Source organism: Argentina anserina, chromosome 3 (assembly GCF_933775445.1).
Source record: "Argentina anserina chromosome 3, drPotAnse1.1, whole genome shotgun sequence".
NCBI classification, from domain to species: Eukaryota; Viridiplantae; Streptophyta; class Magnoliopsida; order Rosales; family Rosaceae; genus Argentina; species Argentina anserina.
In genome coordinates this window covers 28,610,624-28,637,754 of record NC_065874.1, presented here as the reverse complement: position 1 = coordinate 28,637,754, position 27,131 = coordinate 28,610,624, and the positions used below count along the sequence as shown (strand labels likewise).

Genomic DNA, 27,131 nt, shown 5'->3' with positions numbered 1-27,131 from the left:
AATCATGATGTGTTTCGTTTTTTGATTTGCTAAAATAATTGCATGCATGTACCCCGCGCTTCTAAAGCTTTATACTAGCTATAGCCTGCATGGATGTATATAATGCAATTTTCTCAGCGCTAGCTGTTACTCCTGTTAGTGTGATCTAATGTCGAAAATCTTGTAAACTCAATATTTCTTTTGATGAGAGCAAGAAATGGTCTTATAATTTGAAAATTAATATGATCATGTATTTGAAACTTTGTAGTTTGTCACTAGATTCGTTGTTCGATCTTTCATTTTTTGCAGAAAGAAACTAGGCAAGATGTCAAGCTTGTTATCTGATCTGATCAATACTACTACAGATCTCGTCACGACTGATCTGATCAGGTTATTTTTCCTACTGATTAGTAATTAACCTCATTCTTAAAATTTGGTACTACACAGCTAGCTGAATGTTTCTTATTTTGGTTGCAGTACTGAGAATGAAAACCAGGACGATGTGGTTGCTACTGATACTGAGAGCCTTAAAGACAACGCAGCTGTTCAAACAATTTTAGACGGGTTCAAGCACTTCAAGACCAACTATTACGAGTGAGATGATCGACATTATTTCAAATGAGATCTCTACATATTTTCTTTCCGACTGTCGATACAAAAAATCAACAAATAACATTTTCTTATCATTTTTCTATAATATTCTATTCTGGCTGATCTTGCAGCACCAATCCAGAGTTGTTTGGTGAGCTTTCCCTAGCACAAAACCCCAAGGTGTGCATTCTTTACTAATAGTACGTATATCGGCAGCTTTTTACTTATTAAGATGTTTCATCAGTTGTTTTCTTTAGTCGGTTTTACCTTTGGTCTTTCATCAGACGCACCTTGATAGATGAGTAGATGACGCTTTACTTACATATCAGATGACGGTTTTTAGCCGTGGTCTGACAGACACGGCTGATACGATTTTGTAGTAGTGAAACAATTAATAAACACCAATGTACGTGAAAATACTGTTGTTAATCAAGTAAACTCCAACTGATGCAGTTTTTGGTATTTTCATGCTCGGATTCCAGAGTGAGTCCCTCACATGTTCTTCATTGCGCACCTGGACAAGCCTTCCTGGTGCGCAACATCGCTAACTTGATTCCTGCATATGACCAGGTATACATGAACTTATTTAAATGTAACTAATTAATAAAGTATATAACGTTATCTTAATTATTGAAATTAAATCAAGTGTGCCATCATCTGTTAATCTACTTCACAGCTAAGGTACACGGGAACTGGAGCAACCATCGAGTATGCTGTAGAAGAACTCGGGGTGAACATTACGAATTCATCAACTTACTTCTATAATTCCTCTTCAGTCTTCACTACTGTTTATAATTAAGAATGCTAATCACAAATTTACATTTTGATAGGTAGAGAACATTTTGGTAGTGGGACACAGCAGTTGCGGTGGGATCAAAAGTAGGGGTGGGCATAAAAAACGAAAATCCCGATCCCGTCCCGAAATTCATAGGGACGGGACGAAGGTCTAAAAACGTTCGTCCCGTCCCGATCCCGTCCCGTTTCATAACAGTGGGACGGGACGTGGGACGAATAATTTATATCCCGCTTCGTCCCGTCCCGTCCCGCAATTAAATAACTTTTAATCTTGACCGTTGGATTATTCATCATGGCCGTTGATTTAAATTTGTTAGGGTTATCAGGTTATGTGTTAAGCCGCAAAGAACTGTTTCAAATTCAATCATACCTTTCCTGCTTTCCATTCTCATCGAGGCAGAGAACAGATGCCATCCTTCTCTGTGTTCTCTCCCATCTTGCCAGCCTGCTCCCTCCACTTCCACCCCCTCCAACCTCATCGCCGCCGTCTCCTCACCCATACTCATACTGCCTTAGCCTCAACCCCCAGCATTTCATCACTTCCTCTCTTTCTCTAAGCTCTCAGAATTCCAGAATCTGGGTAAGTTCTCCCACTGAGATTTCAATTATTTCTGTTGAATATAGATGAATAGATGATGCAGGGTGTTTGCCTAGTTGTGCATATTTCCCACTTAGATTGTTTTTGTTTTTGTACTAAATTGTGGATCCAATTTCTAGTCTTGATATTTCTCCTCTAACTTGTTTATGCAAGCTTTTGAATGATCGGCATAGATAGTAGATGAAGTAACAGTGTATAATCACTCAAATAACAAAAGCTATACTTCCAGGGCATCAGAGATATACTCAGTGACCCTTTTCATTGTTTCATATGAGTCTATTTGTAATTTTTAGTTTTTGAGATTTCTGGATGTTGAAGTAATTTGAACATTGTGTAGTTCTCTCATCCTGTGTTATATGCATAGATTATTTGACCGAAGTAGTCTGTAGCATTTGGTCACTTTGGACCAAAGAGATTGAAGCTGAGTATGAACTTGGTCACTGTAAAGAACCTATATGGCTTAAAATTTGAAAGAGTAAAAACAGAGAACTCAATCATGGAATTCTAGCACTACATCAGAACAAAATGACCACTAGGTGTGTTAAAACCATACAATTTAAGAGACTTAACATACGAATAGATGAGTCAATTGGTCTGTTCCCTCCTTATATACATCAATTAATTATATATTTATGCATTCATTTTATTTGAACATAAGTAGTTAAACAATGTCAAGGGATAATCAAGTGCCTACATGTGTTTCAACATATACATTCTGAAACTCTTCCTGTAAAAAGACAACTTGTTCAAAAATTTATCATAATAATGTCATGGTAACTATATCATAGTGTCCAAATTACATTAGAAAGTATGATCTATCATAAACAATCTGATTAAGATAGCAACCAGCAAAGGATGTCATATTTCCTGACAGTCTCAAGAACTAGAATAATGGTTCAGCTATCTCATATTTTCAGTTGGTCACAGTTGTCAGCCACAAACGTAACAATTACTAAGAGATTATATGATGCTGCATAGAGTAGTATGATAGGTAGTAAACAATGTAGGTTTTGATGTATTACATAGTTTGAAGCATGGTTGCTTGAGTGCTGGATCATTGAGTTTAAAGCAATATTGGACAATAGGATACAATTATATTCCCCTTTCAATCATTTTTAGGTTCCATCATACATGTTCTTGAGTTCATGTTCTCTGATATAGATATAAATATAATGATAATTGTTGTTTTTAATCATCATTTGCTTCTGCACAGACATTACACAAATTAAGGAATGTAATCTCTATACTATATGTATATAAATGAAATCAATATATGTAGATTGTTTTATAAAGCTGACCATGTGTTTTTGCTTCTATTTTTGTTTTTGTGTTCTATTCATGAAAGCTCCAGCATTTCACATTTCCACTGCATATAGGTTGACTAATGATGTGTTTCTTGTCAAATTGGTTTAGGATGGCTAGAGGAAAGAAGTCGGGTTTGGTTCGACCTAATCCCTCTGCTTCTGGTCTTGGGAGTTCTTCAACAGCAGCATCTCCTACTCCTTTGGAGCTACTTGAAGTTGGAAGACAACCTGCTTCAAGCCAAACACATGCTGCTGCCAATGGACCTGCTCCAAGTGTAGTTGAACCTGCTGCTTCTGTAAGTGAGGGTGGTGAGTCTTCTTCTCTAGGTACAAAACGTACTAGTATGGTTTGGGATCATTTCAAAGAGTATGAAAAAATTGAGAGAGTAAAAGATGTTCATGGTAAAGTAATCCAGAGAGTTCAAAGAAGGGCATATTGCATCCATTGTCCTAGGGGGAAGTTTGGGGATTTCAATGTTGAGGGTAAGAGTGGTACATCTGGTTTGCTTAGGCATCTCAATCAAGGTTGTAGGTATTTTCCACATGAGGGAGATAAGACACAAAAAAATCTTGTAGGGGATAAGTCTCGGTCAAATAAACTGAGCACAAGTACAAAAGCTCAAAATCAGGAAGATTTTGTTGAAGCTTGTGTAGAGATGATTGTCATTGATGAGCTGCCATTTAGCTTTGTAGACAAGCTAGGGTTTAACAGATTTTGTCAGAGAGTGTGTCATTCTTTTGAAAAGACTTCAAGAAGAACAGTGTGTAGAAGGTTTCTAAATATGTATGACATCCAAAAACATGCACTAAAAAAGAGTTTGAAAGCATATAGGCTGAGTCTAACCACCGACACTTGGACTAGTGTTCAAAATATCAATTACATGGTGCTTACTGCGCATTTTGTCGATGCAGATTGGAAAATGCACAAAAGGATCCTTAACTTTAGTATGATTCAAAACCATCAAGGGCCAACTATAGGGAAGCTTATTGAATCATGCTTGGTGCAGTGGGGAATTGAGAAAGTGATGTGTGTTACTATTGATAATGCTTCTTCAAATAAGTGTGCTTTAGAGTGGCTGGTTGCTAAGATGAATAAGTCGGCAGCTTATGATCAAATTTTAAACGGAAAATACATGCATGTGAGGTGCACTGCTCACATTACTAACTTAATAGTGGGGCATGGTTTGAAAAGGTTGCAGAAATCTGTGTTGGCAATTAGGAATGCTGTGAAGTTTGTGAGGTCTTCTGCAAATAGGTTAGAGATTTTTAAGAAGGTTGTAGCAAGGGAAAAGCTTGAGTGTAAGGGACTTGTGTGCATGGATGTCCCAACAAGGTGGAACAGCACCTATATAATGTTGGAATCGGCTTTGAAGTTTGAACAAGTATTCGCACTAATGTTGGAAGATGAGGAGTCAACCTTTGCAGCTTACTTTAAAGAACCAGATGAAGAATTTGATGAAGATGGAAATCTAGTACCTAGCACTAGTCACAGAAAGAAGGTGGGACCTCCGAATGAAGAAGATTGGGACAAGGCGAAAGTGTTTGTCAATTTCTTAAGACTTTTCTATGAGGTTACTCTAAGGAACAGTGCATCATTGCACCCTACTGTGCACACTGCTTTACATGATGTTATTGACATGGAGACCAACATAAAAAGCTTGTTACTAACACCTCGGTTGGCAAGTGGGTTAGAAACTACAAAGACATTGATAGACATGGCTAGCAATATGAGAAGCAAATGGTTGAAGTATTTTGGCTCTTTTGGGGACCTTAACAACATGTTGGTTATTGGTCTAGTTTTAGATGCAAGATTCAAGTTAAAAAATGTAACACACATGTATATGGAAGAGGAGCTGCCTGTTTGTGAGGTGGAAAGAAGAACAAAGGAGATCAAAAAGCTGTTTATGGATCTTTATAATCAGGTATTACTTCATACTTCAACTGCTTATGATGCATATATGGTAATGATGTGTGTGTAAATGATATTTTTTTAGATGATGCTACTGATTTGTGAGTGCTGATGCATATATGGTAATGATATGTGTGTGCAAATGATGTTTTTGAGATCGAAATTTCGTTTTATGGAATCGTTAACCAAAAGTGAGATAGCTTTGATTGATAGCCACAGAACCAACATGATTTGTGTGTGTTGATGCATATATGGTGTTATTGTTCTGTGAATAGCTAGGGATGCTACTGTTTTGAGCTTCTGTGAGTACCATTGATTGACAGCCACCGAACCAACATGATTTGTGTGTGTTGATGCATATATGGTGTTATTGTTCTGTGAATAGCTAGGGATGCTACTGTTTTGAGCTTTTGTGAGTACCATTGAGATGTTTTGTTGGACTAATCATAAATTCTTGTCATCTTGTGTTAGTATGTGGTACATGTAGATGAAGGCATACACATGCTGAGGCCGCATTCTCCTAATTCTTCATCTAGTACTATCATAAGTGGAAGCAGCTCTAGCTTAGGCCATCGGGGTCAGCGGCTCAGTAATTGGAAAAAGCTTGTTCAAGAAAAGGAAGAGGCAGTCGCAGCTCATGAAGTTGATCAATACTTAGATGCTGCATTGGATCCAACTGATGAAGAAGATCACTTTGACATCCTGAGTTGGTGGAAGATTAATAGCTGCAGGTATCCAGTCTTAGCTGCGATAGCTAGGGATGTTCTTGCCATTCAGACCTCAACAGTGGCCTCAGAGTCATGTTTTTCAACAGGGGGTAGAGTAATTGACTGTTTTAGGAGCTCATTAACTCCTAAAACTGTGGAGGGGCTGATTTGCATGCAAAATTGGATGTTAGGTGATGATATTGCAATGGTTGAAGTAGAGGCTGATATACCAACAATGATAAACACTGAGTTTTATGAAGGTCTTGAGCTAGGTATACATTTTAACAAGTGTTTATACTTTATACTTGTTGACCGATTTCAATTCAATTTGACATTATACATTTAGACTTACTCTTGGACTGTCATTTTTGCAGATCATGAGGACAATGCTTCAAGCAAGAACAATTGTCCACCTCCAACTCCAAGAGGAAAAGGAAAGGGGAAGTTTGTACCGGTGGAAAATGTAATTAATGTTTAGGTCTATAACTTTGTTTGATGTTTGTTTTGTGACTATTTAAGTTTATGATGGACTATTTGTCAATGTTGTTAATTGACTTAAGTTGATTACTTGAAATCTTGAATGATAATTGTCTCTTAAAATTGAGAAAATAGGTATTTTAAAGTCATGGGACGGTGGGATTAGGCTCGTCCCGTCCCGATCCCAACCGGGATTAATCCCGAGTGGGATGCATTCTTAAAAACCCGCGTCCCGTCCCAATCCCGTCCCGATTCAAAAGAGTGGGATGGGACGTGGGATGAGCCCCGTCCCGTCCCATCCCGTCCCGTGCCCACCCCTAATCAAAAGGCTAATGTCTTATCCCGAGGATGGTTCTGCTCCACTGTATGGCTTCTAATTGCTGAACTTCATTTGGCTTAACTGTGTAGGATATGATCTGAAATTTGTTCTCTATGATTATAATTTTTTTATTACTATCGAACTCTGATCTGCAATTTATGTATGTATCGTAGAATAGTTCATCATGCTAGTAATATATTTTGCATCTCTACGTTATTAAAACCTTGTAGGGTCTTTATAGATGATTGGATGAAAATGGCCTTACCGGTCAAGGCAAAGGTTATTGCCGAAGCTGCCGATCAGGAATTCCCGGAACAATGTGAGCGTTGTGCAAGGGTAAGCTGAGATCCCATAACTTATTGTTTTTTACTTTAGATGTTTAATTGATTACAGAATTTTCATTAAACTACGAAACTTTACTTGACTTAACTAACTTTCTTCGGTAATTGTACGCAGGAAGCAGTAAATTTGTCATTGGCAAACGCACTTACCTATCCCTTCGTTCAAGAGGCATACGCAAAGAAAAAACTAGCACTTCGGGGTGCTTACTATGACTTTGTCAATGGACGTTTCGAGCTCTGGGAGCGTGGTTCTGACAGTGTCATCATAACACCCTAGTTGCCTAATTTGCGATTCTCTGAATAAGTGACCGTAAATGAAGAAGAGAGCTCCTTAAGTGCTGCATTTTGTCACAATCTCTATATATTGTTGCTTGTGCTGTTGCAATTTCTTTATATTGTTGCTTGTGTTGTTGATTTCTCTTGAATTATATTTCTGTACATTCGTCTTTATATGTACTCCACTTTTCTAAGTATGACAAAGGTTGAGCGTTGCTACTATGTTTTGGAAACCATAGTAAAATCTTCGATTATGCACTTTCATAACATTTTATGATTTTGCATCTATAAATCAATCAGTTTCTTTTTTATTTTATTGAAATTACCAGTGACAATCAACTTACACTAGAATCAAAATACCGGATATGACCCGATAACTTATTATTAACCTGACCCACACTTAAAAGTAAATTATGTTCCATTTTTAGTCTTATATATGCTTATTAATTTGCGCCATTTTTATTGGATTAACTAGTGAAGAAATCGAAGAAATCTGCTATAAACTTGAAGTTTTACATTGGTAATAGGTACGGTCAATTCAAGCACGCTCAGCACAACCCCAAATTTTGTTATAAAAAAGCGATGTGAAACTCATATGAGTTTGGGTTTGAAAACATAAAATAGTGTGTCAATTTCAAACTGTATCTATATGAGCAAAAATTGCTCTTGTTAAATAACTCTAAAATTACAGAAATGTGATGCGAGCTCCGGGACCAAAGAGAAACAGAGAAGAAATTTATCTAGGGTATCCAACTTATATATTATCTGTACCAAAATACTGTACTAGTTTCAGTATTCTGTCGCGACAGTCGACCACAAAGTAACAACGTTTTGGAGGTCCGAACTCCGTTATGACTCTTTTTTCCGTCAATGCCTGCATTTCTCAATCTTTTTAAAATTTTAGAATTCAAAATAAAAGAGTGAGAAAAGAAGGAAACAGAAGCTCGGAAACCCCAAAAAAGCATGCTTTTCACGTAAATCGACACTCCTATTTGACACACTAATTTCCATCTTTACACTCCCACTTCCGACAAACATACGAATAATGACGTTAAAATTACCCCAGTTAGACTATATTTTCTGGACACATACCATGCTGATTTCATGGCTATAAAGACCACGCTCCTTCCTCTAACTCTTCACTCACAACAACAATGGCCCCCTCTCACTCCGCCACCCTCCTCTCCGCCACCCTCCTCATCCTCTGCTCTCTCTCCCACGCCACTTCCACTGGTCACATTCTGACCGTGGTCAACAACTGCCCCTTCCCCATCTGGCCCGGCATTCAGCCCAACTCCGGCGGCCAAGTCCTCGAAAGAGGCGGCTTCTTCCTCCCCAGTCTCTCCCACCGCTCCTTCCCCGCCCCGACCCAGTCCTGGTCGGGCCGGATCTGGGCCCGTACCCACTGCTCCCACTCCAACAACCGCTTCTCCTGTCTCACCGGCGACTGCGGCGGCAAGCTCGAGTGCAACGGCGCCGGCGGCGCTACGCCAGCAACTCTAGCCCAGTTCGTCCTCCACCACGGCCCCAACGACTTGTGGTCGTACGGCGTCAGCCTCGTCGACGGGTTCAACGTCCCCATGACGGTGACGCCGCACGAGGGCAAAGGCGTCTGCCCCGTCGTGGGCTGTAAAGCCGACCTCCTCGCCACGTGTCCCGGCAAGCTGCAGGTGAGGTCGCACCCGGGGGTGGTGGCGTGTAAGAGCGCGTGCGAGGCGTTCGGCACCGACGAGCTGTGTTGCCGGAACAAGTACAATAGCCCCCAGACGTGTCGGCCTTCGAGTTTCTCGCAGTTCTTCAAGCACTCCTGTCCTGCTACGTTTACCTACGCCCACGATAGCCCCACTCTCATGCACCAGTGCTCGTCGCCGCGTGAGCTCAAGGTCATCTTCTGTCACTAGATTATGACGTTCAGCAGCAAAACGGTGCCGTTCGGTGGCGTCTAGCTTGGTTTTTAGGCCTTAGTTTCGAATAAATATTAGGAGGGAAATTTATTAGGTTAGTTTCTAGCTTGGGTTATTCTCTTGTATTAGTATGACTGTACTGGAATCTGGGTTGGCTATGGAGTTTGTATCTGTAATGTTTATTGGGCTTTGGCTATTTAAAAAAATCCGAGCGAGTTTCTTAAACATGCTTTTAAATTCTAAATGAATAATATGGATTAGTTCGTTGTTAATTTAGGTTACTGTTAGCTATATTTGCCCGATGAGAGAGTTCTTAAAACGACGTCGCTGGGGTGCCTCGGACTTGGAGAGGATAAGGAAGAAAAGGGGTAGTGATACACGGAGAAAAGAGTTGTGAAAAAGCGAAGCTTATCTTTTAAAAGGGCAGCGAATCTCTGACGGAGCAGAAGAGTGGTGGCAGAGGAAGAAGAAGCGGTGCGTCGTCAGCCGCTCGAGAACAACAGAGGATCTTTCTGCTTTTTTTCCCGAAGTTTCCCCTTCTTTGTTTTTACCTTCTTACTTTACATGAATCACTGTGCTATCACGTGTGGCCTTTGCTTTATACGAGTCCCTCTTACCTAGGTTGAACGGAAGCCGCGTTTTGAACCACTGTGACGGAAACGGCTGTCTTCTTGAAAACGCGGTGTTAACGCAGGTTTCGATAAAATAGAGTTTTTTTTCTAAAAAATAAAGAGTTACACCTATTTTTGTCGTAAAATAAATTATTTCGATATATTTTCGACATCCCGTTGAGTTGCTGACTATCTCTTTCTCTTGTTGATACTTAGATTTCTCATTTTATTTCTCTTATTTCAAATGTAGAACACTAAATTATTTAAATTATTTGAGATTTTAAACTATTTAAACTAAAAATTTGTTATTATATATATTTATTTATAATTTAAATTATATATTTTTATATATAATTTTTATTTTGATTTTTTAAAATGTATCCGTTTCCTAAAAAAATTATAAAAAAAATGTTTTTGATTTTTTAAACGTTTCATTTCTGCGTACCTGATTTCGTACAACCTAGTCTTATAGGGTTTGGGCTTGCTAGATAAGAATCCAGTAACGTCATTTTCCTCCATTTTCTTTGTTCAAATTTAAACGTAGGTAGAGATTTATCCTCACAAGTAGATATATGGCCACAAAGCCTACACTATTTTTTCTTCAATCTTGTTCATTAAAATTTCCATATTGTTTTCCGACAGGAGGATATATAAAAATACCTGCATAATCCTTTTCTAACCTAACCTGGTTGCTAGCTACTGGGTTTGTTATTAGAAATCACAGTTGAGGGCCCTTGTTTGGATTCAGCTTCAATTTCTATGGCCTAATGTGGGGCGAATGCTCTCTAAATTCAGGTTGAATCAGAATCTTAAAGCTTGCAATTGATGTTATCACTAGAGACCCTTCCATGCAGGCATGGAGATTCACAATATTGTTCAAACACACGTCAAATGGAGGATGTCTCAAATCAGTTTCCGTTACATTCACCATGAAGCCAACTCTGTTGCTTATTCAATCACTAGTCTGGGTCATGGTTAAAACCAATTTTGGTAAAATCTTACTAGTTTCCCAACAGACTGGTGTGCGACTTGAGTCGTGTGTAACTGTGTATCACACACTTTTCTTAAGAAAAATTACGCCTCCACTATATACTGGTGCAAAAAGTTTGATAAAGCTTGTCTCTCAAGAAACAACAATTGCTTGTTTTGGAGTTGCACAACACCTAAGTGACCAAACGAACTGTTTAGTGCACGTTCTTTCTGTCACCAGAAGAGACACACAGAAAGAGAGGAGAACTTTGGAAGATAAAGCGTATTAGAGATGTGTCTCTAATTGTGTTTCATATTGTATCTTTAATTGTGTTTCCGATTCTTGAAATATGTCGTATTTTATATAAGGAAGTCTGAATTTTTTCCTATGATTTATAGATTGATTTGTTTAGTCTTGACTATTCTTGTTTCTACGACAACAACTGAAAGAGCATTTTCAGCTATGAACATCATCAAGAATAAACTTAGAAATAAGATGAGAGATGAGTTTCTTGGTGATTGTATGGTCCTTCATATTGAGAAAGAGTATGCTTAGTCTATAGATAATAATGAGGTGATAAGAGAGTTTGAGGAACTATCGACTCGTAGAGTTAAATTTAGATAATTTAATTTTTTTGTCGTATTCATTTTTATTTCAATTAATAAAATTATTTGGCACTATCGATATTTTCACTATTTTCTTCTTCTTTGGTTTAAAATTTCAAGCATCTCAAATTTAGTCATCCTAGATCCGCCACTGATCTTTATACAGGTACATCGTTCTACATTCTCCTAGCTACCCTCCTGTCAATCATATGGTTGGGGATACGTTCTGGAAGACTCTTTGCAAGACTAAGATTCCAAACAAGGCAAAGGTACATGTGTGGAGAGTTTGTATTGATATATTACCTTCCCTTGGCAGTTTGGCTGCACGACATGTTGATGTTGAGTCCACTATATGCATCTTGTGTGGTATTGATGGTGAGTCTACTTTGCACCTCTGCTGAGATTGTTCATTTAGCAAAAGAGTGTTCGGTTTTCATCCTATTTTGCAATCGATATGTGCTCGATGGGGTACAGTTCACTTGAGTGCCCTATCTTGGCTGGTACAATGCTCTTCGGAGTTGTCTCTGTTTTACTTTGGGGAATTGCTATTTACTCTGTGGTATATCTAGAAAGAGAGAAATGAGAGGGTGTGGAATCAAAAAGACAAAGAGGCTATTGATGTTCACCTAGAGTTGTGCACTCACCTTCAAGAGTATAGGCGTCATGCTTCTAAGCCTATTGTCACATCCCGCCAAACTTAAGCAAAATTTTACCTTGAGCATTCTAGGCGGGTCCGGAATATGGTGGAACCCTTTGGAAGAACCTAGAAGATGTTAGAAGTCTCAAGAAGCCTTGGGACATTTCCGGAAATCTCTAGAACCTTGGAGAGGCTAGTGGAACTAGACTATTCAAGAATCCTCTAGAACACTCAAGGATAATCTCAAAGTCTTATAGATTTGGATAGACTTAAGGAGAGTCATCTAGAACTCTCTAGCCTTGTAGATTTGGATAGACTCAAGGAGAGTTATCTAGAATATACATAGTCCTAGAAGTGTCTAGAACTTGTAAAGTAGGATGAGGAGGCCTATAAATAGCAAGGCACCCCTCTCATTTACATCATCAAGTAATCAAGCAAGCTATCAAGCATACTTGTAAGTTCTCTCTTGTTCAATATAAGTTCTCTTTCGAGATATTCTTCTTTGCCTTTCAATTGTTCTAGCAGGGCATTTGCGAGAGTAAGGCTGACTTAGCATAAGGGAGCTGCTAAGGCCGCACGAGTTGCATAGCAAAAGAGTAAGCTCGTGACAGTTGGTATCAGAGCCGAAGTTCGATCAAGAGGCTAGCTCGACACAATGGCAAAGAACGGCAATCCTGTTGGTAGTGTTTCCGACGACACGCAAGAGAAGGGTCATGAAGAACTTGTCAACCCGACGGTTCCAAAGAAGGAACGAATGAAGGACATACTAGCTGCAATCGACTCACGACTAACCCAAGTGGAAGAGAGCGTGAGTGGCATGGGAGCCCAGGTGGAAGACTTGGAGGCAGAGGACGCCGCAATCCACACTGCGATCAAGGGCATGATGCTCAAGCTAGAGGAGTCCTTGCAAGGCGAGATAGACAAGGTTCGCGAGGAGTTCATGGGGGAACTCGCCCGGATGCGTGAAGTTCAAGAAAGGGAGCACAATAGCATGCTTGCACGCATGGAGGAGATGCAGGCAGATTCTGCACGCATGGAAGCTATGCAGGCAGACCTTGCCCTATGCAAGCGCGCACTAGCCGCGGGGGCTAGCACCAGCAGCAGCGTAGAGGTTAAGCGGATCGAGGCGCCAAAGCCAAAGAGCTTCGGAGGCATGCGCAACGCTCGAGAAGTAGACAACTTCTTATGGGGGCTAGATCAATACTTTGGGGCCGTAGGCATCATGGAGGAAGATGCCAAGATAAAGACCGCGTCTCTTTATCTCACCGACACCGCCATGTTATGGTGGAGGAGAAGGCGAGGAGATGTCGAAAGAGGTACGTGCACCATCTCTACCTTTGATGACTTTGTGAAAGAGCTTAAGAAGCAGTTTTATCCCGAGAATGCCGAGGATGAGGCAAGAGCTCGCTTGCGAAGGCTCAAGCACACCGGGCCAATTTGTGATTATGTTAGAGAATTCACTAACTTGGTGCTTGAGATTCCCGACCTATCCGACAAGGATGCTCTCTTCAACTTCATGGATGGTCTCCAATCATGGACCAAGACGGAGCTAAGGCGACGAGGAGTGCAAGACCTTGCTACCGCCATAGCCGTGGCCGAAAGCTTAGTTGATTTCTCAAGTCCAAGAGAGTCCACCAAGCCCAAGGAGAAGAGGAGCAGCTATGCCAAAGGTGGGGGAGACAAAATCCAACGCAAGGAGGAGCCCCGCCGTGAGAGCCACTCGGCAAGGTTCAAGGATAAAGGCAAGTCAAGAGACATGCGGAGCTCGGACAAGCCAAATGACAACAAGTGCTTCTTATGCGATGGTCCGCATTGGGCTAGACATTGCCCACAAAGGAGAGCACTAAGCGCGCTCTTGGGAAGTCATCAAGGCGAGAGTGAAGCCGAGGGTGGCAATGGAGGTGCACATTTGGGGTCTTTGCAGGTGCTTAATGCTATCCGCTCAACACCCAAGGTCCAAGCCAAAGGTTTGCTCTATACGGACATCACCATATGTGGGAAGCCAACAACGGCGATGCTCGACACGGGGGCAACTCACAACTTTATTTCCGTTGAAGAAGCACGCAAGCTTGGACTTAAGGCAACAAATGGAGGAGGTTCCATTAAGGCGGTTAACTCACCTGCCCGCCCAATACAAGGAGTAGTTCGAGGAGTCAAGACAAGCGTGGGAGCTTGGTGTGGGAACCTAGACTTCTCGATTGTACCGATGGATGACTACAAGGTAGTCTTGGGGTTGGAATTCCATGATCAAGTCAAGGCATTCCCGGTGCCATTCGCCAATAGCTTATGCATTATGGATGGCGAGAGGTCGTGTGTGGTGCCAACAACCCGAGGAGCAAAGCAAGACATCAAGGTCTTGTCGGCACTACAATTCAAGAAAGGCATCAAGAGGGAAGAGGAGAGCTACTTGGCCATCCTTAGTGAGTTTGATGATGAGGAGCCAAGGCCTCAAGATGACATGCCCAAGGAGGTAGCAGCAGTTCTTGAGGAGTTCAAGGATGTATCACCCGCGGAGCTGCCCAAGAGACTACCCCCAAGGAGAGAGATCGACCATGAGATACAGTTGGAACCAGGGACCAAACCACCCGCCATGGGTGCATACCGCATGGCGCCACCGGAGTTAGCAGAACTAAGGAGGCAATTGAAGGAACTTTTGGACGCGGGGTTCATTAGACCTTCGAAAGCCCCATTCGGTGCCCCGGTATTGTTCCAAAAGAAGAAGGACGGATCTCTACGCATGTGCATTGACTATAGGGCGCTCAACAAGATCACGGTAAAGAACAAGTACCCTATCCCTCTCATTGCCGATCTCTTTGATCAATTGGGTCATGCACGCTACTTCTCAAAGTTAGACCTTCGTTCGGGGTACTACCAAGTGCGCATTGCGGAAGGAGATGAGCCAAAGACCGCATGCATCACAAGGTACGGTTCTTATGAATTCATGGTCATGCCATTTGGTCTAACTAATGCACCGGCGACATTTTGCACCTTGATGAACAAGTTATTCCACCCCTACTTGGATCGGTTTGTGGTCGTCTACTTGGACGACATAGTGGTATATAGCAAGACCATGCGGGAGCATGTGGAGCATTTGCGGGAAGTGCTCAAGGTTTTGCGGGAAAACCAGCTATACGTCAAGACGGAGAAATGCTCATTCGCGAAGCCGGAAGTGTCGTTCTTAGGACACAAGATCAAGGACGGCAAGCTTATGATGGAGGATTGCAAAGTGCATTCCATTCAAGAATGGGAACCACCCACCAAGGTACATGACTTAAGATCTTTTCTTGGGCTAGTTAACTATTATCGCCGCTTTATCAAGGGATACTCGGCGAGGGCTGCACCATTAACTGACCTTCTCAAGAAGAACAAGGCATGGGAATGGACAACAAAGTGTCAAGAAGCCTTTGAAGACTTGAAGAAGGCAATATGCGAGGAGCCCGTACTTAGCCTACCGGATCACTCCAAACCATACGAAGTGCACACCGATGCTTCCGACTTTGCCATCGGTGGAGTCCTCATGCAAGAAGGACATCCAATTGCTTATGAGAGTCGGAAGCTCAATGACACGGAGCGGCGCTACACCGTGCAAGAGAAAGAGATGACTGCCATCATCCATTGCCTTCGAGTGTGGCGACATTACTTGCTTGGGACCAAGTTTGTGATCATGACCGACAATGTAGCAACAAGCTTCTTCCAAACTCAAAAGAAGCTAAGTCCAAAGCAAGCAAGGTGGCAAGACTTCTTGGCGGAATTTGACTACACCATGGAGTACAAACCCGGGAAGGCGAACGTGGTAGCGGATGCACTAAGCCGCAAGACGGAGTTTGCAAGCATCTCGCAAGTCACTAGCCCATTGCTAAGCAAGATCAAGGAGGGACTAAGGGTAGACCCTCAAGCACAAAGCCTCATCACCTTAGTAAAAGAAGGCAAAACTCGGAGGTTTTGGCTAGACGACGACCTTCTCTATACAACAGGCCGCCGCATCTACGTACCAAAGTGGGGAAGCTTGCGAAGGGAGCTAATCAAGGAGTGTCATGATTCCAAATGGGCCGGCCACCCAGGTATGAAACGCACACTTGCCTTGCTAAAGTCCATGTATTATTGGCCAAGGATGCGGGACGGGGTCGAAGAGTATGTGCGGACTTGTCTAGTTTTCCAACAAGACAAGATAGTTCAGCAGCAGCCGGGGGGCTTGCTAGACCCTTTACCCATTCCCGAGAGACCATGGGAGAGTGTCTCTATGGACTTCATCACTTGCCTGCCGAAGTCCGAGCAGTTTGGGAGCATCATAGTGGTAGTGGACAGATTCAGCAAGTATGCAACCTTCATGGCCGCATCAGCCGACTGCACCGCGGAGGAGACAGCAAGGCTATTCCTACGCAATGTAGTCAAGCTTTGGGGAGTTCCAAAGAACATTGTCAGCGACAGAGACCCGCGCTTCACGGGGAGATTTTGGACGGAGCTATTCAAAATGTTGGGGTCAGATTTGAACTTTTCAACAAGCTTCCATCCACAAAGCGACGGTCAAACGGAACGCATCAATGCTCTCTTGGAGCTATACCTACGGCACTATGTGAGTGCCAATCAAAAGGATTGGGCCAAGCTTCTAGATGTGGCGCAGTTTTCCTACAACCTGCAGCAAAGTGAGGCCACCAACAAAAGTCCTTTTGAGATCGTTTTGGGACAGCAGCCTACTACCCCTCTATCCCTTGCCACTCACTATGAAGGGAAGAGCCCAGCCGCATTTAAGTTTGCCAAGTCATGGCACGAGCAAGCAGAGTTAGCTCGAGCGGCGTTGCACAAGGCTGCCAAGAGGATGAAGAAGTGGGCAGACAAGAAGAGGAGGCATGTCGAGTTCAAGGAAGGCGACCTTGTACTTGTGAAACTCTTGCCGCAACAGTTCAAGGCCTTTAGGAAGGTGCACAAGGGCTTGATCCGCAGGTATGAAGGACCGTTTGAGGTGATCAAGCGCATAGGCAAAGTTTCATACAAGCTCAACCTCCCGCCCAAGTTAAAGATACATCCGGTCTTCCACGTGAGTATGTTGAAGCCATACAATGAGGACGAGGAAGACCCATCAAGGGGTATATCGCATCGGGCACCAACGGCAGTAATCACCAACTTCGACAAGGAAGTCGATGAAGTGCTCGCAGATCGGGTCATTCGACGTCGAGGCGTACCAAGTTACAAAGAGTACCTCATCAAGTGGCGAGGTCTGCCCGATACGGAAGCAAGCTGGGAGTCCGAGGATACGCTTTGGCAGTTCAAGGACATGATCCAGCAATACAATGAAGCGCGATGAGGGCATCGCGGGATTCGGTGGGGGAGAATGTCACATCCCGCCAAACTTAAGCAAAATTTTACCTTGAGCATTCTAGGCGGGTCCGGAATATGGTGGAACCCTTTGGAAGAACCTAGAAGATGTTAGAAGTCTCAAGAAGCCTTGGGACATTTCCGGAAATCTCTAGAACCTTGGAGAGGCTAGTGGAACTAGACTATTCAAGAATCCTCTAGAACACTCAAGGATAATCTCAAAGTCTTATAGATTTGGATAGACTTAAGGAGAGTCATCTAGAACTCTCTAGCCTTGTAGATTTGGATAGACTCAAGGAGAGTTATCTAGAATATACATAGTCCTAGAAGTGTCTAGAACTTGTAAAGTAGGATGAGGAGGCCTATAAATAGCAAGGCACCCCTCTCATTTACATCATCAAGTAATCAAGCAAGCTATCAAGCATACTTGTAAGTTCTCTCTTGTTCAATATAAGTTCTCTTTCGAGATATTCTTCTTTGCCTTTCAATTGTTCTAGCAGGGCATTTGCGAGAGTAAGGCTGACTTAGCATAAGGGAGCTGCTAAGGCCGCACGAGTTGCATAGCAAAAGAGTAAGCTCGTGACACTATGCTTTCCTGTATTCCTAAAGATCGTGTTCGTTGGAAGGTACCCCCATTGGGGGTTTTCAAAGTGAATTTTGATGGAGCCTTTCATTATCTACTGGCAAGGGTGGTATGGCAGTTGTTGTGCGTGATTCAGATGGTCTAATGGTGGCAGGTGGTGCTTGTTCTCTTGTGGGACTACTGTCGGCTGAGCATGATAAGATTTTGGCGTGTAAAATGGCAGTTGAATTTCTTTGCACTCAAGGTTTTACACCGGTTCTTATTGAGTCCGATGCACATGAGGTTTGCTGTCAATTAGATGGGGTGTATATCCCTAATTTATCTACCCTTGGTCGTCTTTATGAGGATGTGTGGTATATGTTAAGCACTCTTCCTAACTGGAAGTTGCTTCATGTTCGTAGGAAGGGTAATAATGTTGCTCATACCTTAGCAGCGTATGCTTGTTCCCTCGAACAAGCTGAATTTTATTTTTCTGCTCCTGTTTTTCTTCAAACTGCTGTTACGGTGTATCTTTGATTCTTTGTACTGTTGATGTTCCCTATTGTTCAATAAAGAGTTGTCGTTTTGATTAAAAAAAACTGTTGTGTTGCGCTTGATGATGCAAGATATATATTTATTTTAGTTTGATCTACTGTAATAGCTAGCAAAGAACCCCAGCAGCATGCGACATTGTGAATAACAACCTTGAGTATAACAACAAAATTAGTACCATATATTTTGCTCTCTCATTTTTTTGAGCAAATTATATGCGTCTGTGTAGCAATATCTCATTTGTCTATTTTCAATGGCGATGATATTGATTTTACAAGTAACAATAAATCCCATGATAGTTTGAGATTACTAAATGGTTGTATCAAATGAATGAGATCCTCTTATTGCTATGTACGATATTTTTCTTTTTCTTAATATGATCTCTATCATAAATACTGAATTTGATCTGATTGTAAAGTTGATACATGAATATTTTGACCACCCTAATTTGCCCACCAAAATAACTACACTCTTATCTTATTGACATGTGACATCTCTCTTAACCATGAGTAAATAATGATCATGAACAAATTTTTAGAAATAACATTAAATAAGGAAAAATATAAAATTTATACTATTTTCCATAATAAATTAGAAAAATATCACCACTGATTTCCCAATTATAAAAAAGTTATCTCAATTGATTAGAAATTAGAAAATAGTCAACAAGCTTATAACAAAATTAAAAAATAATCACTTTTAAAATATTTTTCAGACAATTTTATCATTTTTTCTTCCTTTTTTTTCTTCTTTTTCATTATTTTTCTAATTCCGACCATAACTTTGTCGTCCGGTAATGGATTTGAGAGTGGTTGGTACCGTTGGAAAGATCTCTCTCCCCTCTTTCATTTGATATCATACCCACTCCGAATCGACAATCGTACAAGGCGCAGAAACCCTCACAAAAGGGTTACCACCGTCATTGCCGGTGCTTCAAGCAATTCCGACGAAACCAGAGCTCAATGTTCCCTAATTCTAGTTATTCTCTTTATTCTGAGCATACTCATACCAATATCATTTGAACTTTAACATAATTTCGCATATTTAGAAATTTTCTCTTGGCATGTCACACTACCTATCACAGTCGCTACCACACCCTCTATCACACTTGATGTCACAACCACTGTCACACTACCTCTCACCCTGCTGTCACACTATCTATCACACTTGTTGTCACAACCACTGTCACAACCCTATCACACCCGCTGTCATACTACCTATCACACTGTTTTATGTGACTATATTTTGAGAAGAAGTAGAAGAAACTGCTATGGGCACCCAGAAACTGCTCTAGGCACACATCATCACATATTTTCCGATCTAGGCATTTTTCGACCACCCTACTTGGGTTATTGTTGTTGTTCCACCATCAGCCTCTTCTCAATGTCGACGTCCTATCTTCAATTCGCCGTCGTAGTCGTTACCACATCTAAATTGGATCTAAGTTCCTCTCAGCGAGTGCATCAGCGATCAGTGTCCGCTCTTCTCGATTTTCATCAGAGTGACAAGTTCTTCATCGGAGAGTAGTTGTCAGGGACGACGACCTCGTGGGGGTGTGATATGGTGAAGTTGTGGCGCTGCATGGGTGAGGCTTCTGGTGCTTCCGGTGTCGAACCTCTCCCGTCGATCTGGTTATGAAGCTTGGGTTTTCCGGGAATTAGGAGGAGTTGGTGAGGTCTGTGAGGAGCTAGGACGAGAAGGAACGGGTCGCGAGCTTGATCAGTTAAGAGGCGAGGTATTGGAGTTGACGACAGCGAAGGTCCGACGAGGTCTCGGAGTCGAGGGCGAGACTTGGCTCGATAAATGCAAAGCAGGTTATTAGTTTTCAGTGGTAGATTTCGTAAATTGAGTGAAGTTGATGGGCACTGGTATAACAAATGAATATGAGTGATTTTTTTATACTTTTCAAATCTTACTTGACTTTTGTATAAATACATATATCAGATGTGATATTTTTTATATAATAAGCCCTATTAAATAACCATGATTAAACAATTACCATGATTAAACTTGATATGGATTATCAATAAGATTAAACAATTAATCCATTAGACCTCTATGGCATATAAATAAATCCCAGAAAATATAAACCAAGAAAGTTGAAACTTGATGTCTCTAACTCTCTGGGAATTTCTCCTTAAAAAAAAACTCTTTGGGACTTTGAAAATCATCGTCATTATACGTCGTCATTGAAAATAAAAAATCTTGACAATTGTTGTTTATGGAGATGAGATGAAACGAAATAATTTAAATGGTAGAATTGGGGTCTCTATTTGCACCTCTTAAATCGTTGTTAATACCTCCACAACTTTTCTATTTTGATTTGACCTTTTCAACCAATTAAAAAAGACAAATAAAAACAAAGGATGTAAAAATAGAAAAGAGAAGAAATTTCTTTTTCTACTTAAGTACGATGACCTCTTGGCTTCTCGTCTTTCTTTCTCCGACCTCATACATAACATATCTGCATAATTAAATTGCAACTCCCATATACCAATAAGCCACCATTCTTATTACCTAAGAAACTTAACAACAAGGTAAGTTGTTTCTGTAGCTTATCTACAAGATTATAACTAGGGGTGGGCATAAAAAACGGAAATCCCGATCCCGTCCCGATCCCGTCCCGAAATTCATAGGGACGGGACGGAGGTCTAAAAACGCTCGTCCCGTCCCGATCCCGTCCCGTTTCATAATAGTTGGATGGGACATGGGACGAATAATTTCTATCCCGCTTCGTCCCGTCCCATCCCACCTTTAATAAAAACTTAAAAATTCTTATATATTTGTATCAAAATGAAACTAATTTATGTTATTAATAACTCTAAAATTATATCAACTCAAATAATAATGGTAAATTATAATATTTTGAACATAATTTGCATTTTTTTGTTAAAATTTCATTATTAAATGTTACTTTGCTAATAAAAAATTAAAATATAAGTTTTTATTTAACTTCATATGAAGGTGGGATTTGTCCCGTCCCGTCCCGATCCCGTCCCGATCCCGTCCCGTCCCAACCGGGATTAATCCCGAGTGGGATGCATTCTTAAAAACCCTTGTCCCGTCCCGATCCCGTCTCGATTCAAAAGAGTGGGACGGGACGTGGGATGAGCCTCGTCCCATCCCATCCCGTGCCCACCCCTAATTATAACCATCAAGCCACTATCTTTGACTATTAACTTATGATTAAAAAATGGCTTTACGGCCAGAGCCTTTGCAAACTAAGCTACTGCCCAAAGTAGACCTGAAAAACAATTTTACAATGCTACAATATTATCATGTGTAATAGATGGAGTAAATAGGGTGCAAAAGCAATATGGAACTCAGTGGATGCAATTATGCAAATGATTAAAAAAAACTAGAGTTGTCGGAATTCAATATCCAAAAACCTGAAAACCATAAATCCGATAAAAATGAAAAATCGAGAGTATTAGATTTAGATTAAGGGTATTATAGTAAACAAGTGGAGGTGTTTTTAGTTTTTTCCTTTTGCTATTAACGAGATATAAACAGTAATTTTTGAGAGGTGCATATAGAACCCCTCTAGTAGAATTTATTGACAATTTGTTTATGGTGCCAACTTTACGTACCCGTACTGGAAGCTCTTCTTTCTTTTTTTATGGTACAAAAAATGATGGACGGGTGGGTCTACCACTCTGGGCCCAGAGAGCAGATACGGTACATGCCCTCCCTATGGGGTGTTTTTCACATGCGGATGATTGAACTAGTGACCTCTTATTACTAAGAGTATCACATCAGCATTCGCTCAACATGCATATGCAGCTTGCATTACCACTACACCAAACCCCTTGATAAATCATGGAAGCTTTTCTTTCATTTACTGTTAAAAACATTTTTGATTTATTTGTTTGATTTTTAAAAGTAGAGTTTAATATTAATTGATAAATCATGGTTAGGAAAAGTGACTATAGTTAGAAAAGGACACATGTCAAGGGTGGTCATTTTGGTAGGAAACTTAAGGTGGTCGGCAAATTTGCTTCCTCTTATGTGATATATACTTTTGTACGTAGTGAATAGCGTAAACTGTGTGTGGTAGTACGTGTTACATCTTAGAGTATTTGCTCATTTTCTATGTTCATGGACCATCAACTGTCTATATTCCATATGCTATGTTGCATGGACATGGCTGTCTCATTGCATGGACACGTCCAAATACGCAACGACACGAGTACTTTATTCGGACACGTGCAAATTTTGAACAGACACGCAAACAGACACTCCAAGATTGACAAAGTCACTGATTTTGATTGGATTCATGGCCTTAAGATGCAAGAAGATCTTGTGAAGGTCTTTCCATATCATCAGAGATTCATAGACATAGAAGCTCACCTTACGTCTCCTCATCGTTGAATTTTCGGCTTTTGATTCTCTGTTCTTCAATTCTTCAATTTGGAATGTTTAATCTTGGTTAGGTCTAATGATTCTTATTGCTATGTGGAGAATTATAATTGGATATGTATTCATAAAGGTTTTGGAATTGGGTGGGGGGACGAACCGAAAGAGGTTCTGGTGTTGAAGAATGAAGACACCATGGCGGTGGTGAGGGATTAAGAGGAAAGAGGTTAAGTTGTTTGAGTAAAGAGAGAGAACCGTCAAATTCAAGATTTTCAACTACTCCATTATTTGACTTTTCAACTAAGTTGCAATTAATTTGTTTTTTAGATAAATGGATTTTCAACCCATTTGAATACATGTTTTATGATTTCAAATAAAGGGAAAAACCTACTGCCTATTAGATAAGTACCCCAACATTATTATCTTTATATGAGATAAACACCCCAATTATTTTTAAATATATATGATAAAAAAATATATTTAATTAACGTGTCCATCACATGTCCGTATCCAAAATAATTTTCATTTTACGTGTCCGTTAGGAGTGGCACTTTCGAACCAAAAAACCGAAAACCGAGCCGAAGCCGAAAAAAACCGAACCGAACTGAACTGAATCAATTGCTTTAGTTTCCGATTTGGGCACATAAGAAACCGAACCAAACCGAAAAACTGAACTATATGTTTGATTTGATTTGATTAATGTGATTTTAGGTTTTATATCATATATAATTATATGTTTCTCTTTTGTAGTGTTATATATGTATATATAATCATCTATGTATATATATGTAGGCCCATATATGTATGTTTCAAATAAGTTTGTGAAAACAAACATACATATATATATATATATATATATATATATATATAAGCGGATGTGTAATTACTAAATCCGTCTCAATATAATATAAAAATAATTTTTTTAAATATATATATATAAAAGAATATATATACATATATAAATATATTTATATACATAGTTATATACATATATGCATCTATAAAAATTCAAGATGTCGTGTAAATAAAGGATTGAGAGTGGTATGTTGCCTACGATATTAAATTTAAGCCCTCATTTTTTAGTTGTATTGTAGTTATATATTCATATTTATAATTTTTTCAAATAAGTAAAAAAAATGGGGAAAACCTCAAAATATTCAATATGTCAATTTTAGTTTAATTCAGTTTTTTTTTCAGAAATAAAAAAAAAACGAAAAAAATGAATTGAACCGATTGGTTTAGTTTTCGGTTTTGCATGTTTAAAAACCGTGAACCGAACCGAATCGAAGTTTAAATTCAGTTCAGTTCCCGATTCATGTCCAAAACCGAACCGAATAGACCGAAGTCCACCCCTAGTGTCCGCGTATCGTATTGTGTCCAATACGAACACTCGTGTCTGTGTCTGTGCTACTTAGTCCATAAGTATTTTTCAAAGAATATTGTTGGATTGCGAATACCGAATTTGAGAAAGAGAGATATACATATAAAATTTGACCACTTAAGCTTTTGATCACTCAATATCCTTGCTTAACATGTTGTGTAGCCGCCAAAACACATATACTAATAGATAACAAATTCATGCATGCAATAATTGAAAAACACTAGACTAAAATTAGCACATGGACACAGCTCTATCGCCAGATCGAGCTATCAATCCTTGCATACTTTTTTTTTTAATTTATAACAATTACTTTTGGCATAGTAAGCACTAATGCAGGGAAGATGATGCTTGAGAATTATCAATTTTGGTATCAGCAATGGTAGGAGAAGGAGGAGGATCGCCGCGACAGCGTGTAATATGAGAGCAACCTCTTGAGTACGGATGTAATAACCCGAATTTTTAGAAATTAAATGTCGAGTATTTTCAAAGTGTTAAACTTGTGAAATTAATTCAAGACGACAATTGGAGGTTTGCGACATTTCGAAACGAAAACGAAAACGTTCGCGGATCGTTTAATTAGAAAACGTAATGTTACCGCAACGTATAGATCGACTTTTATTCCGTCGCTCGGTTGCGAAAACTTCCTTCACGAAAGTCGTAGAGCTCATCGATACGAGTTCGTGGACACGTCACGCGTTCAAATCGGACGTCGGACGCGAAAGTTATTAACATCGGAAGTTCGTTTCTGATTTTGGAAATAGTATAAAAGGAAGGAAAGGAGATTAAAAATCAGATTTTTCTAAAAATCAGCTCGGGTACTGTTCACCCGACCCAAAAAACTTCTCCGGCCGATTTCTCCACCATCCGACGTCGCCTCGTGTCGTGCCACCTATCAAACTGACGGGCTCGACGAGCTCCATCTTTTGGGCTATGCCTTGCACTCCGGCGACAACCACACACGGTGTAGCAACCGCCGGAAGTTACTGCTGTGGCGGCGCCGCCTCCTCCGGCCACCATGGCTCGAGATTCTTGGGGGGTTTTGCTTGTTTCAGTCCCAGCAACATTCCCACAAAAGGAATCGAGCCAAATCGAAGTGTAAGTACCCGAATCAAAATTTCAATTTCTAGGGTATGTGAATAATGCCGATTTCATGTTCTTCGTTGTTTGGACTGTTTAGACTCGGATTTAGACCTTGGTGTCAACTAAGAAGTTGTTGGAAATGTTGTTTAGGTTGTGGTGGTGAAATTTGGTGATGATTGGTGGCGGTCGGTGAACGGTAACGCCGAATGAATAGTAACTGTGAATAGTAACTCCGCATGAATAGCGATCTGTAACAGTAACTGTGAATAGTGATATGTAACAGTAACTGTGAATAGTGATATGTAACAGCAACTGTGAATAGTGATCTGTAACAGTAAATGTGAACAGTGTCGTGGTAAAACATTAACTTGAACAGTGTTTTGGTAAAACAGTAAATGTGAACAGTGATTTAGTAAAAACAATGATTAGTAAACATGAACAGTGTTCTGTGAATAATGTTTTATGAACAACATTTAGCTGTGCTGAACTCGTCACCTGATATTTTAAGTATCATTTTCTAAGCATTTATCGTGCTATTAGGTGAATGACGAAACGAGTGAGGAAATTACTTTCAGGGTCGTGGAAGTTGCACGCAGGAAAGAAGGTGAGTAAAATCTCACATATTTATGAATCTACCCTTGCGGAGATTCAAGATTTTTCAAGAGTTTTTAATATTGAATTACGACATGTATACGATATAGTGGATTATATATATATTGTATAAATGGTAATAAGTACATATATATATATATAGTTTGCTATATTATATACTGTTATAAATTCATTGGGATTTGTCATTTCGATGACGAGAATTAAATATTGAGCATGTGATTTAATTTGTACAATATGAGGTGTGATTATTGTACGTGGTTTTAACATGGTGTTTGTTAAAACGTTTTGTCTTCGGACGAGTTTTGTTTTCGAATGAGTTTTGTCTTCGGACGAGTTTTTGTCTTCGGACGAGTTTTTGTCTTCGGACGTGTTTATGAAATATGACATGTATATGATATAATGGATTATATATATATTGTATAAATGGTAAATATGTACATATATATATAATTTGCTATATAATATACTGTTATGATTTTATCGTGATTTATGTCATTTCGATGACGAGATTTATATATCGAGCATGTGATTTTGATTTGTACAATATGATGTGAGATTATTGTACGTGATTTTAACATTGAGATTGTTAAAATGTTGATTTGTCTTCGGACATGATTTTTGGTACAATATGATGTGAGATTATTGTACGTGATTTTTAACATTGAGATTGTTAAAATGTTGATTTGTCTTCGGACGTGATTGGTACAATATGATGTGAGATTATTGTACGTGTTTGGCAAGTCGGAACCTAGCCTTTGGCCGGGCGAAAGTTACGATACAGTTAGAGCTCTAGTCTGTCTGCCTTAGTACTGCATGTGAGGTAACGGGTGGTTATCTGCTCATGGGTACTCAGATTGTTTTGGATGTTGGGTAGCGGGTGGCTATCCAATATCGGCGGTGTATTACGAGAGGGGTAACAGATGTGTACCAGCGTTCTTGGTACCCGTATTATAAATGCATTTGGGTAACCAGAAGGGTTACTTAATTTCTCATGAGCGCTTCTTTTCATATTTCTTTGGGACAACCAGATGGGCCGTCCATTGACTCATGAGTGCATTTATATTTGTTTGATTTCTGGATTTTCGTATATATTGATATGCGAGTTATATATTTTCATTTTACTCATACGAGCTGTAAAGCTTACCGGGTTTGTGTTTACAATCCCGGTGCACCAATTCGATGGTGTAGTGGATAACTCTGCAGGTGTGGATTAGTGGGAATTGACGTACCGCTCAGTGGACTTGAAGTTATT

General features: G+C 40.1%; 2 protein-coding genes across 2 annotated transcripts; both read left to right on the top strand.

Annotated features, from left to right (window-relative positions):
• Positions 1 to 304: 304 nt before the first annotated feature.
• On the top strand, positions 305 to 7,297 carry LOC126788478 (carbonic anhydrase 2-like). The gene is made up of 9 exons (XM_050514474.1): positions 305 to 369; positions 457 to 573; positions 702 to 750; positions 1,024 to 1,140; positions 1,247 to 1,300; positions 1,401 to 1,441; positions 6,680 to 6,724; positions 6,910 to 7,015; positions 7,136 to 7,297. The coding sequence occupies exons 1-9, from the start codon at positions 305 to 307 to the stop codon at positions 7,295 to 7,297; spliced, it is 756 nt and encodes a 251-aa protein (XP_050370431.1).
• A 1,115-nt stretch (positions 7,298 to 8,412) lies between these two features.
• On the top strand, positions 8,413 to 9,419 carry LOC126788259 (osmotin-like protein). The gene has a single exon (XM_050514230.1). It carries the CDS (start codon positions 8,451 to 8,453, stop codon positions 9,195 to 9,197), a length of 747 nt encoding a protein of 248 aa, XP_050370187.1. The 5' UTR covers positions 8,413 to 8,450; the 3' UTR covers positions 9,198 to 9,419.
• Positions 9,420 to 27,131: the final 17,712 nt, after the last annotated feature.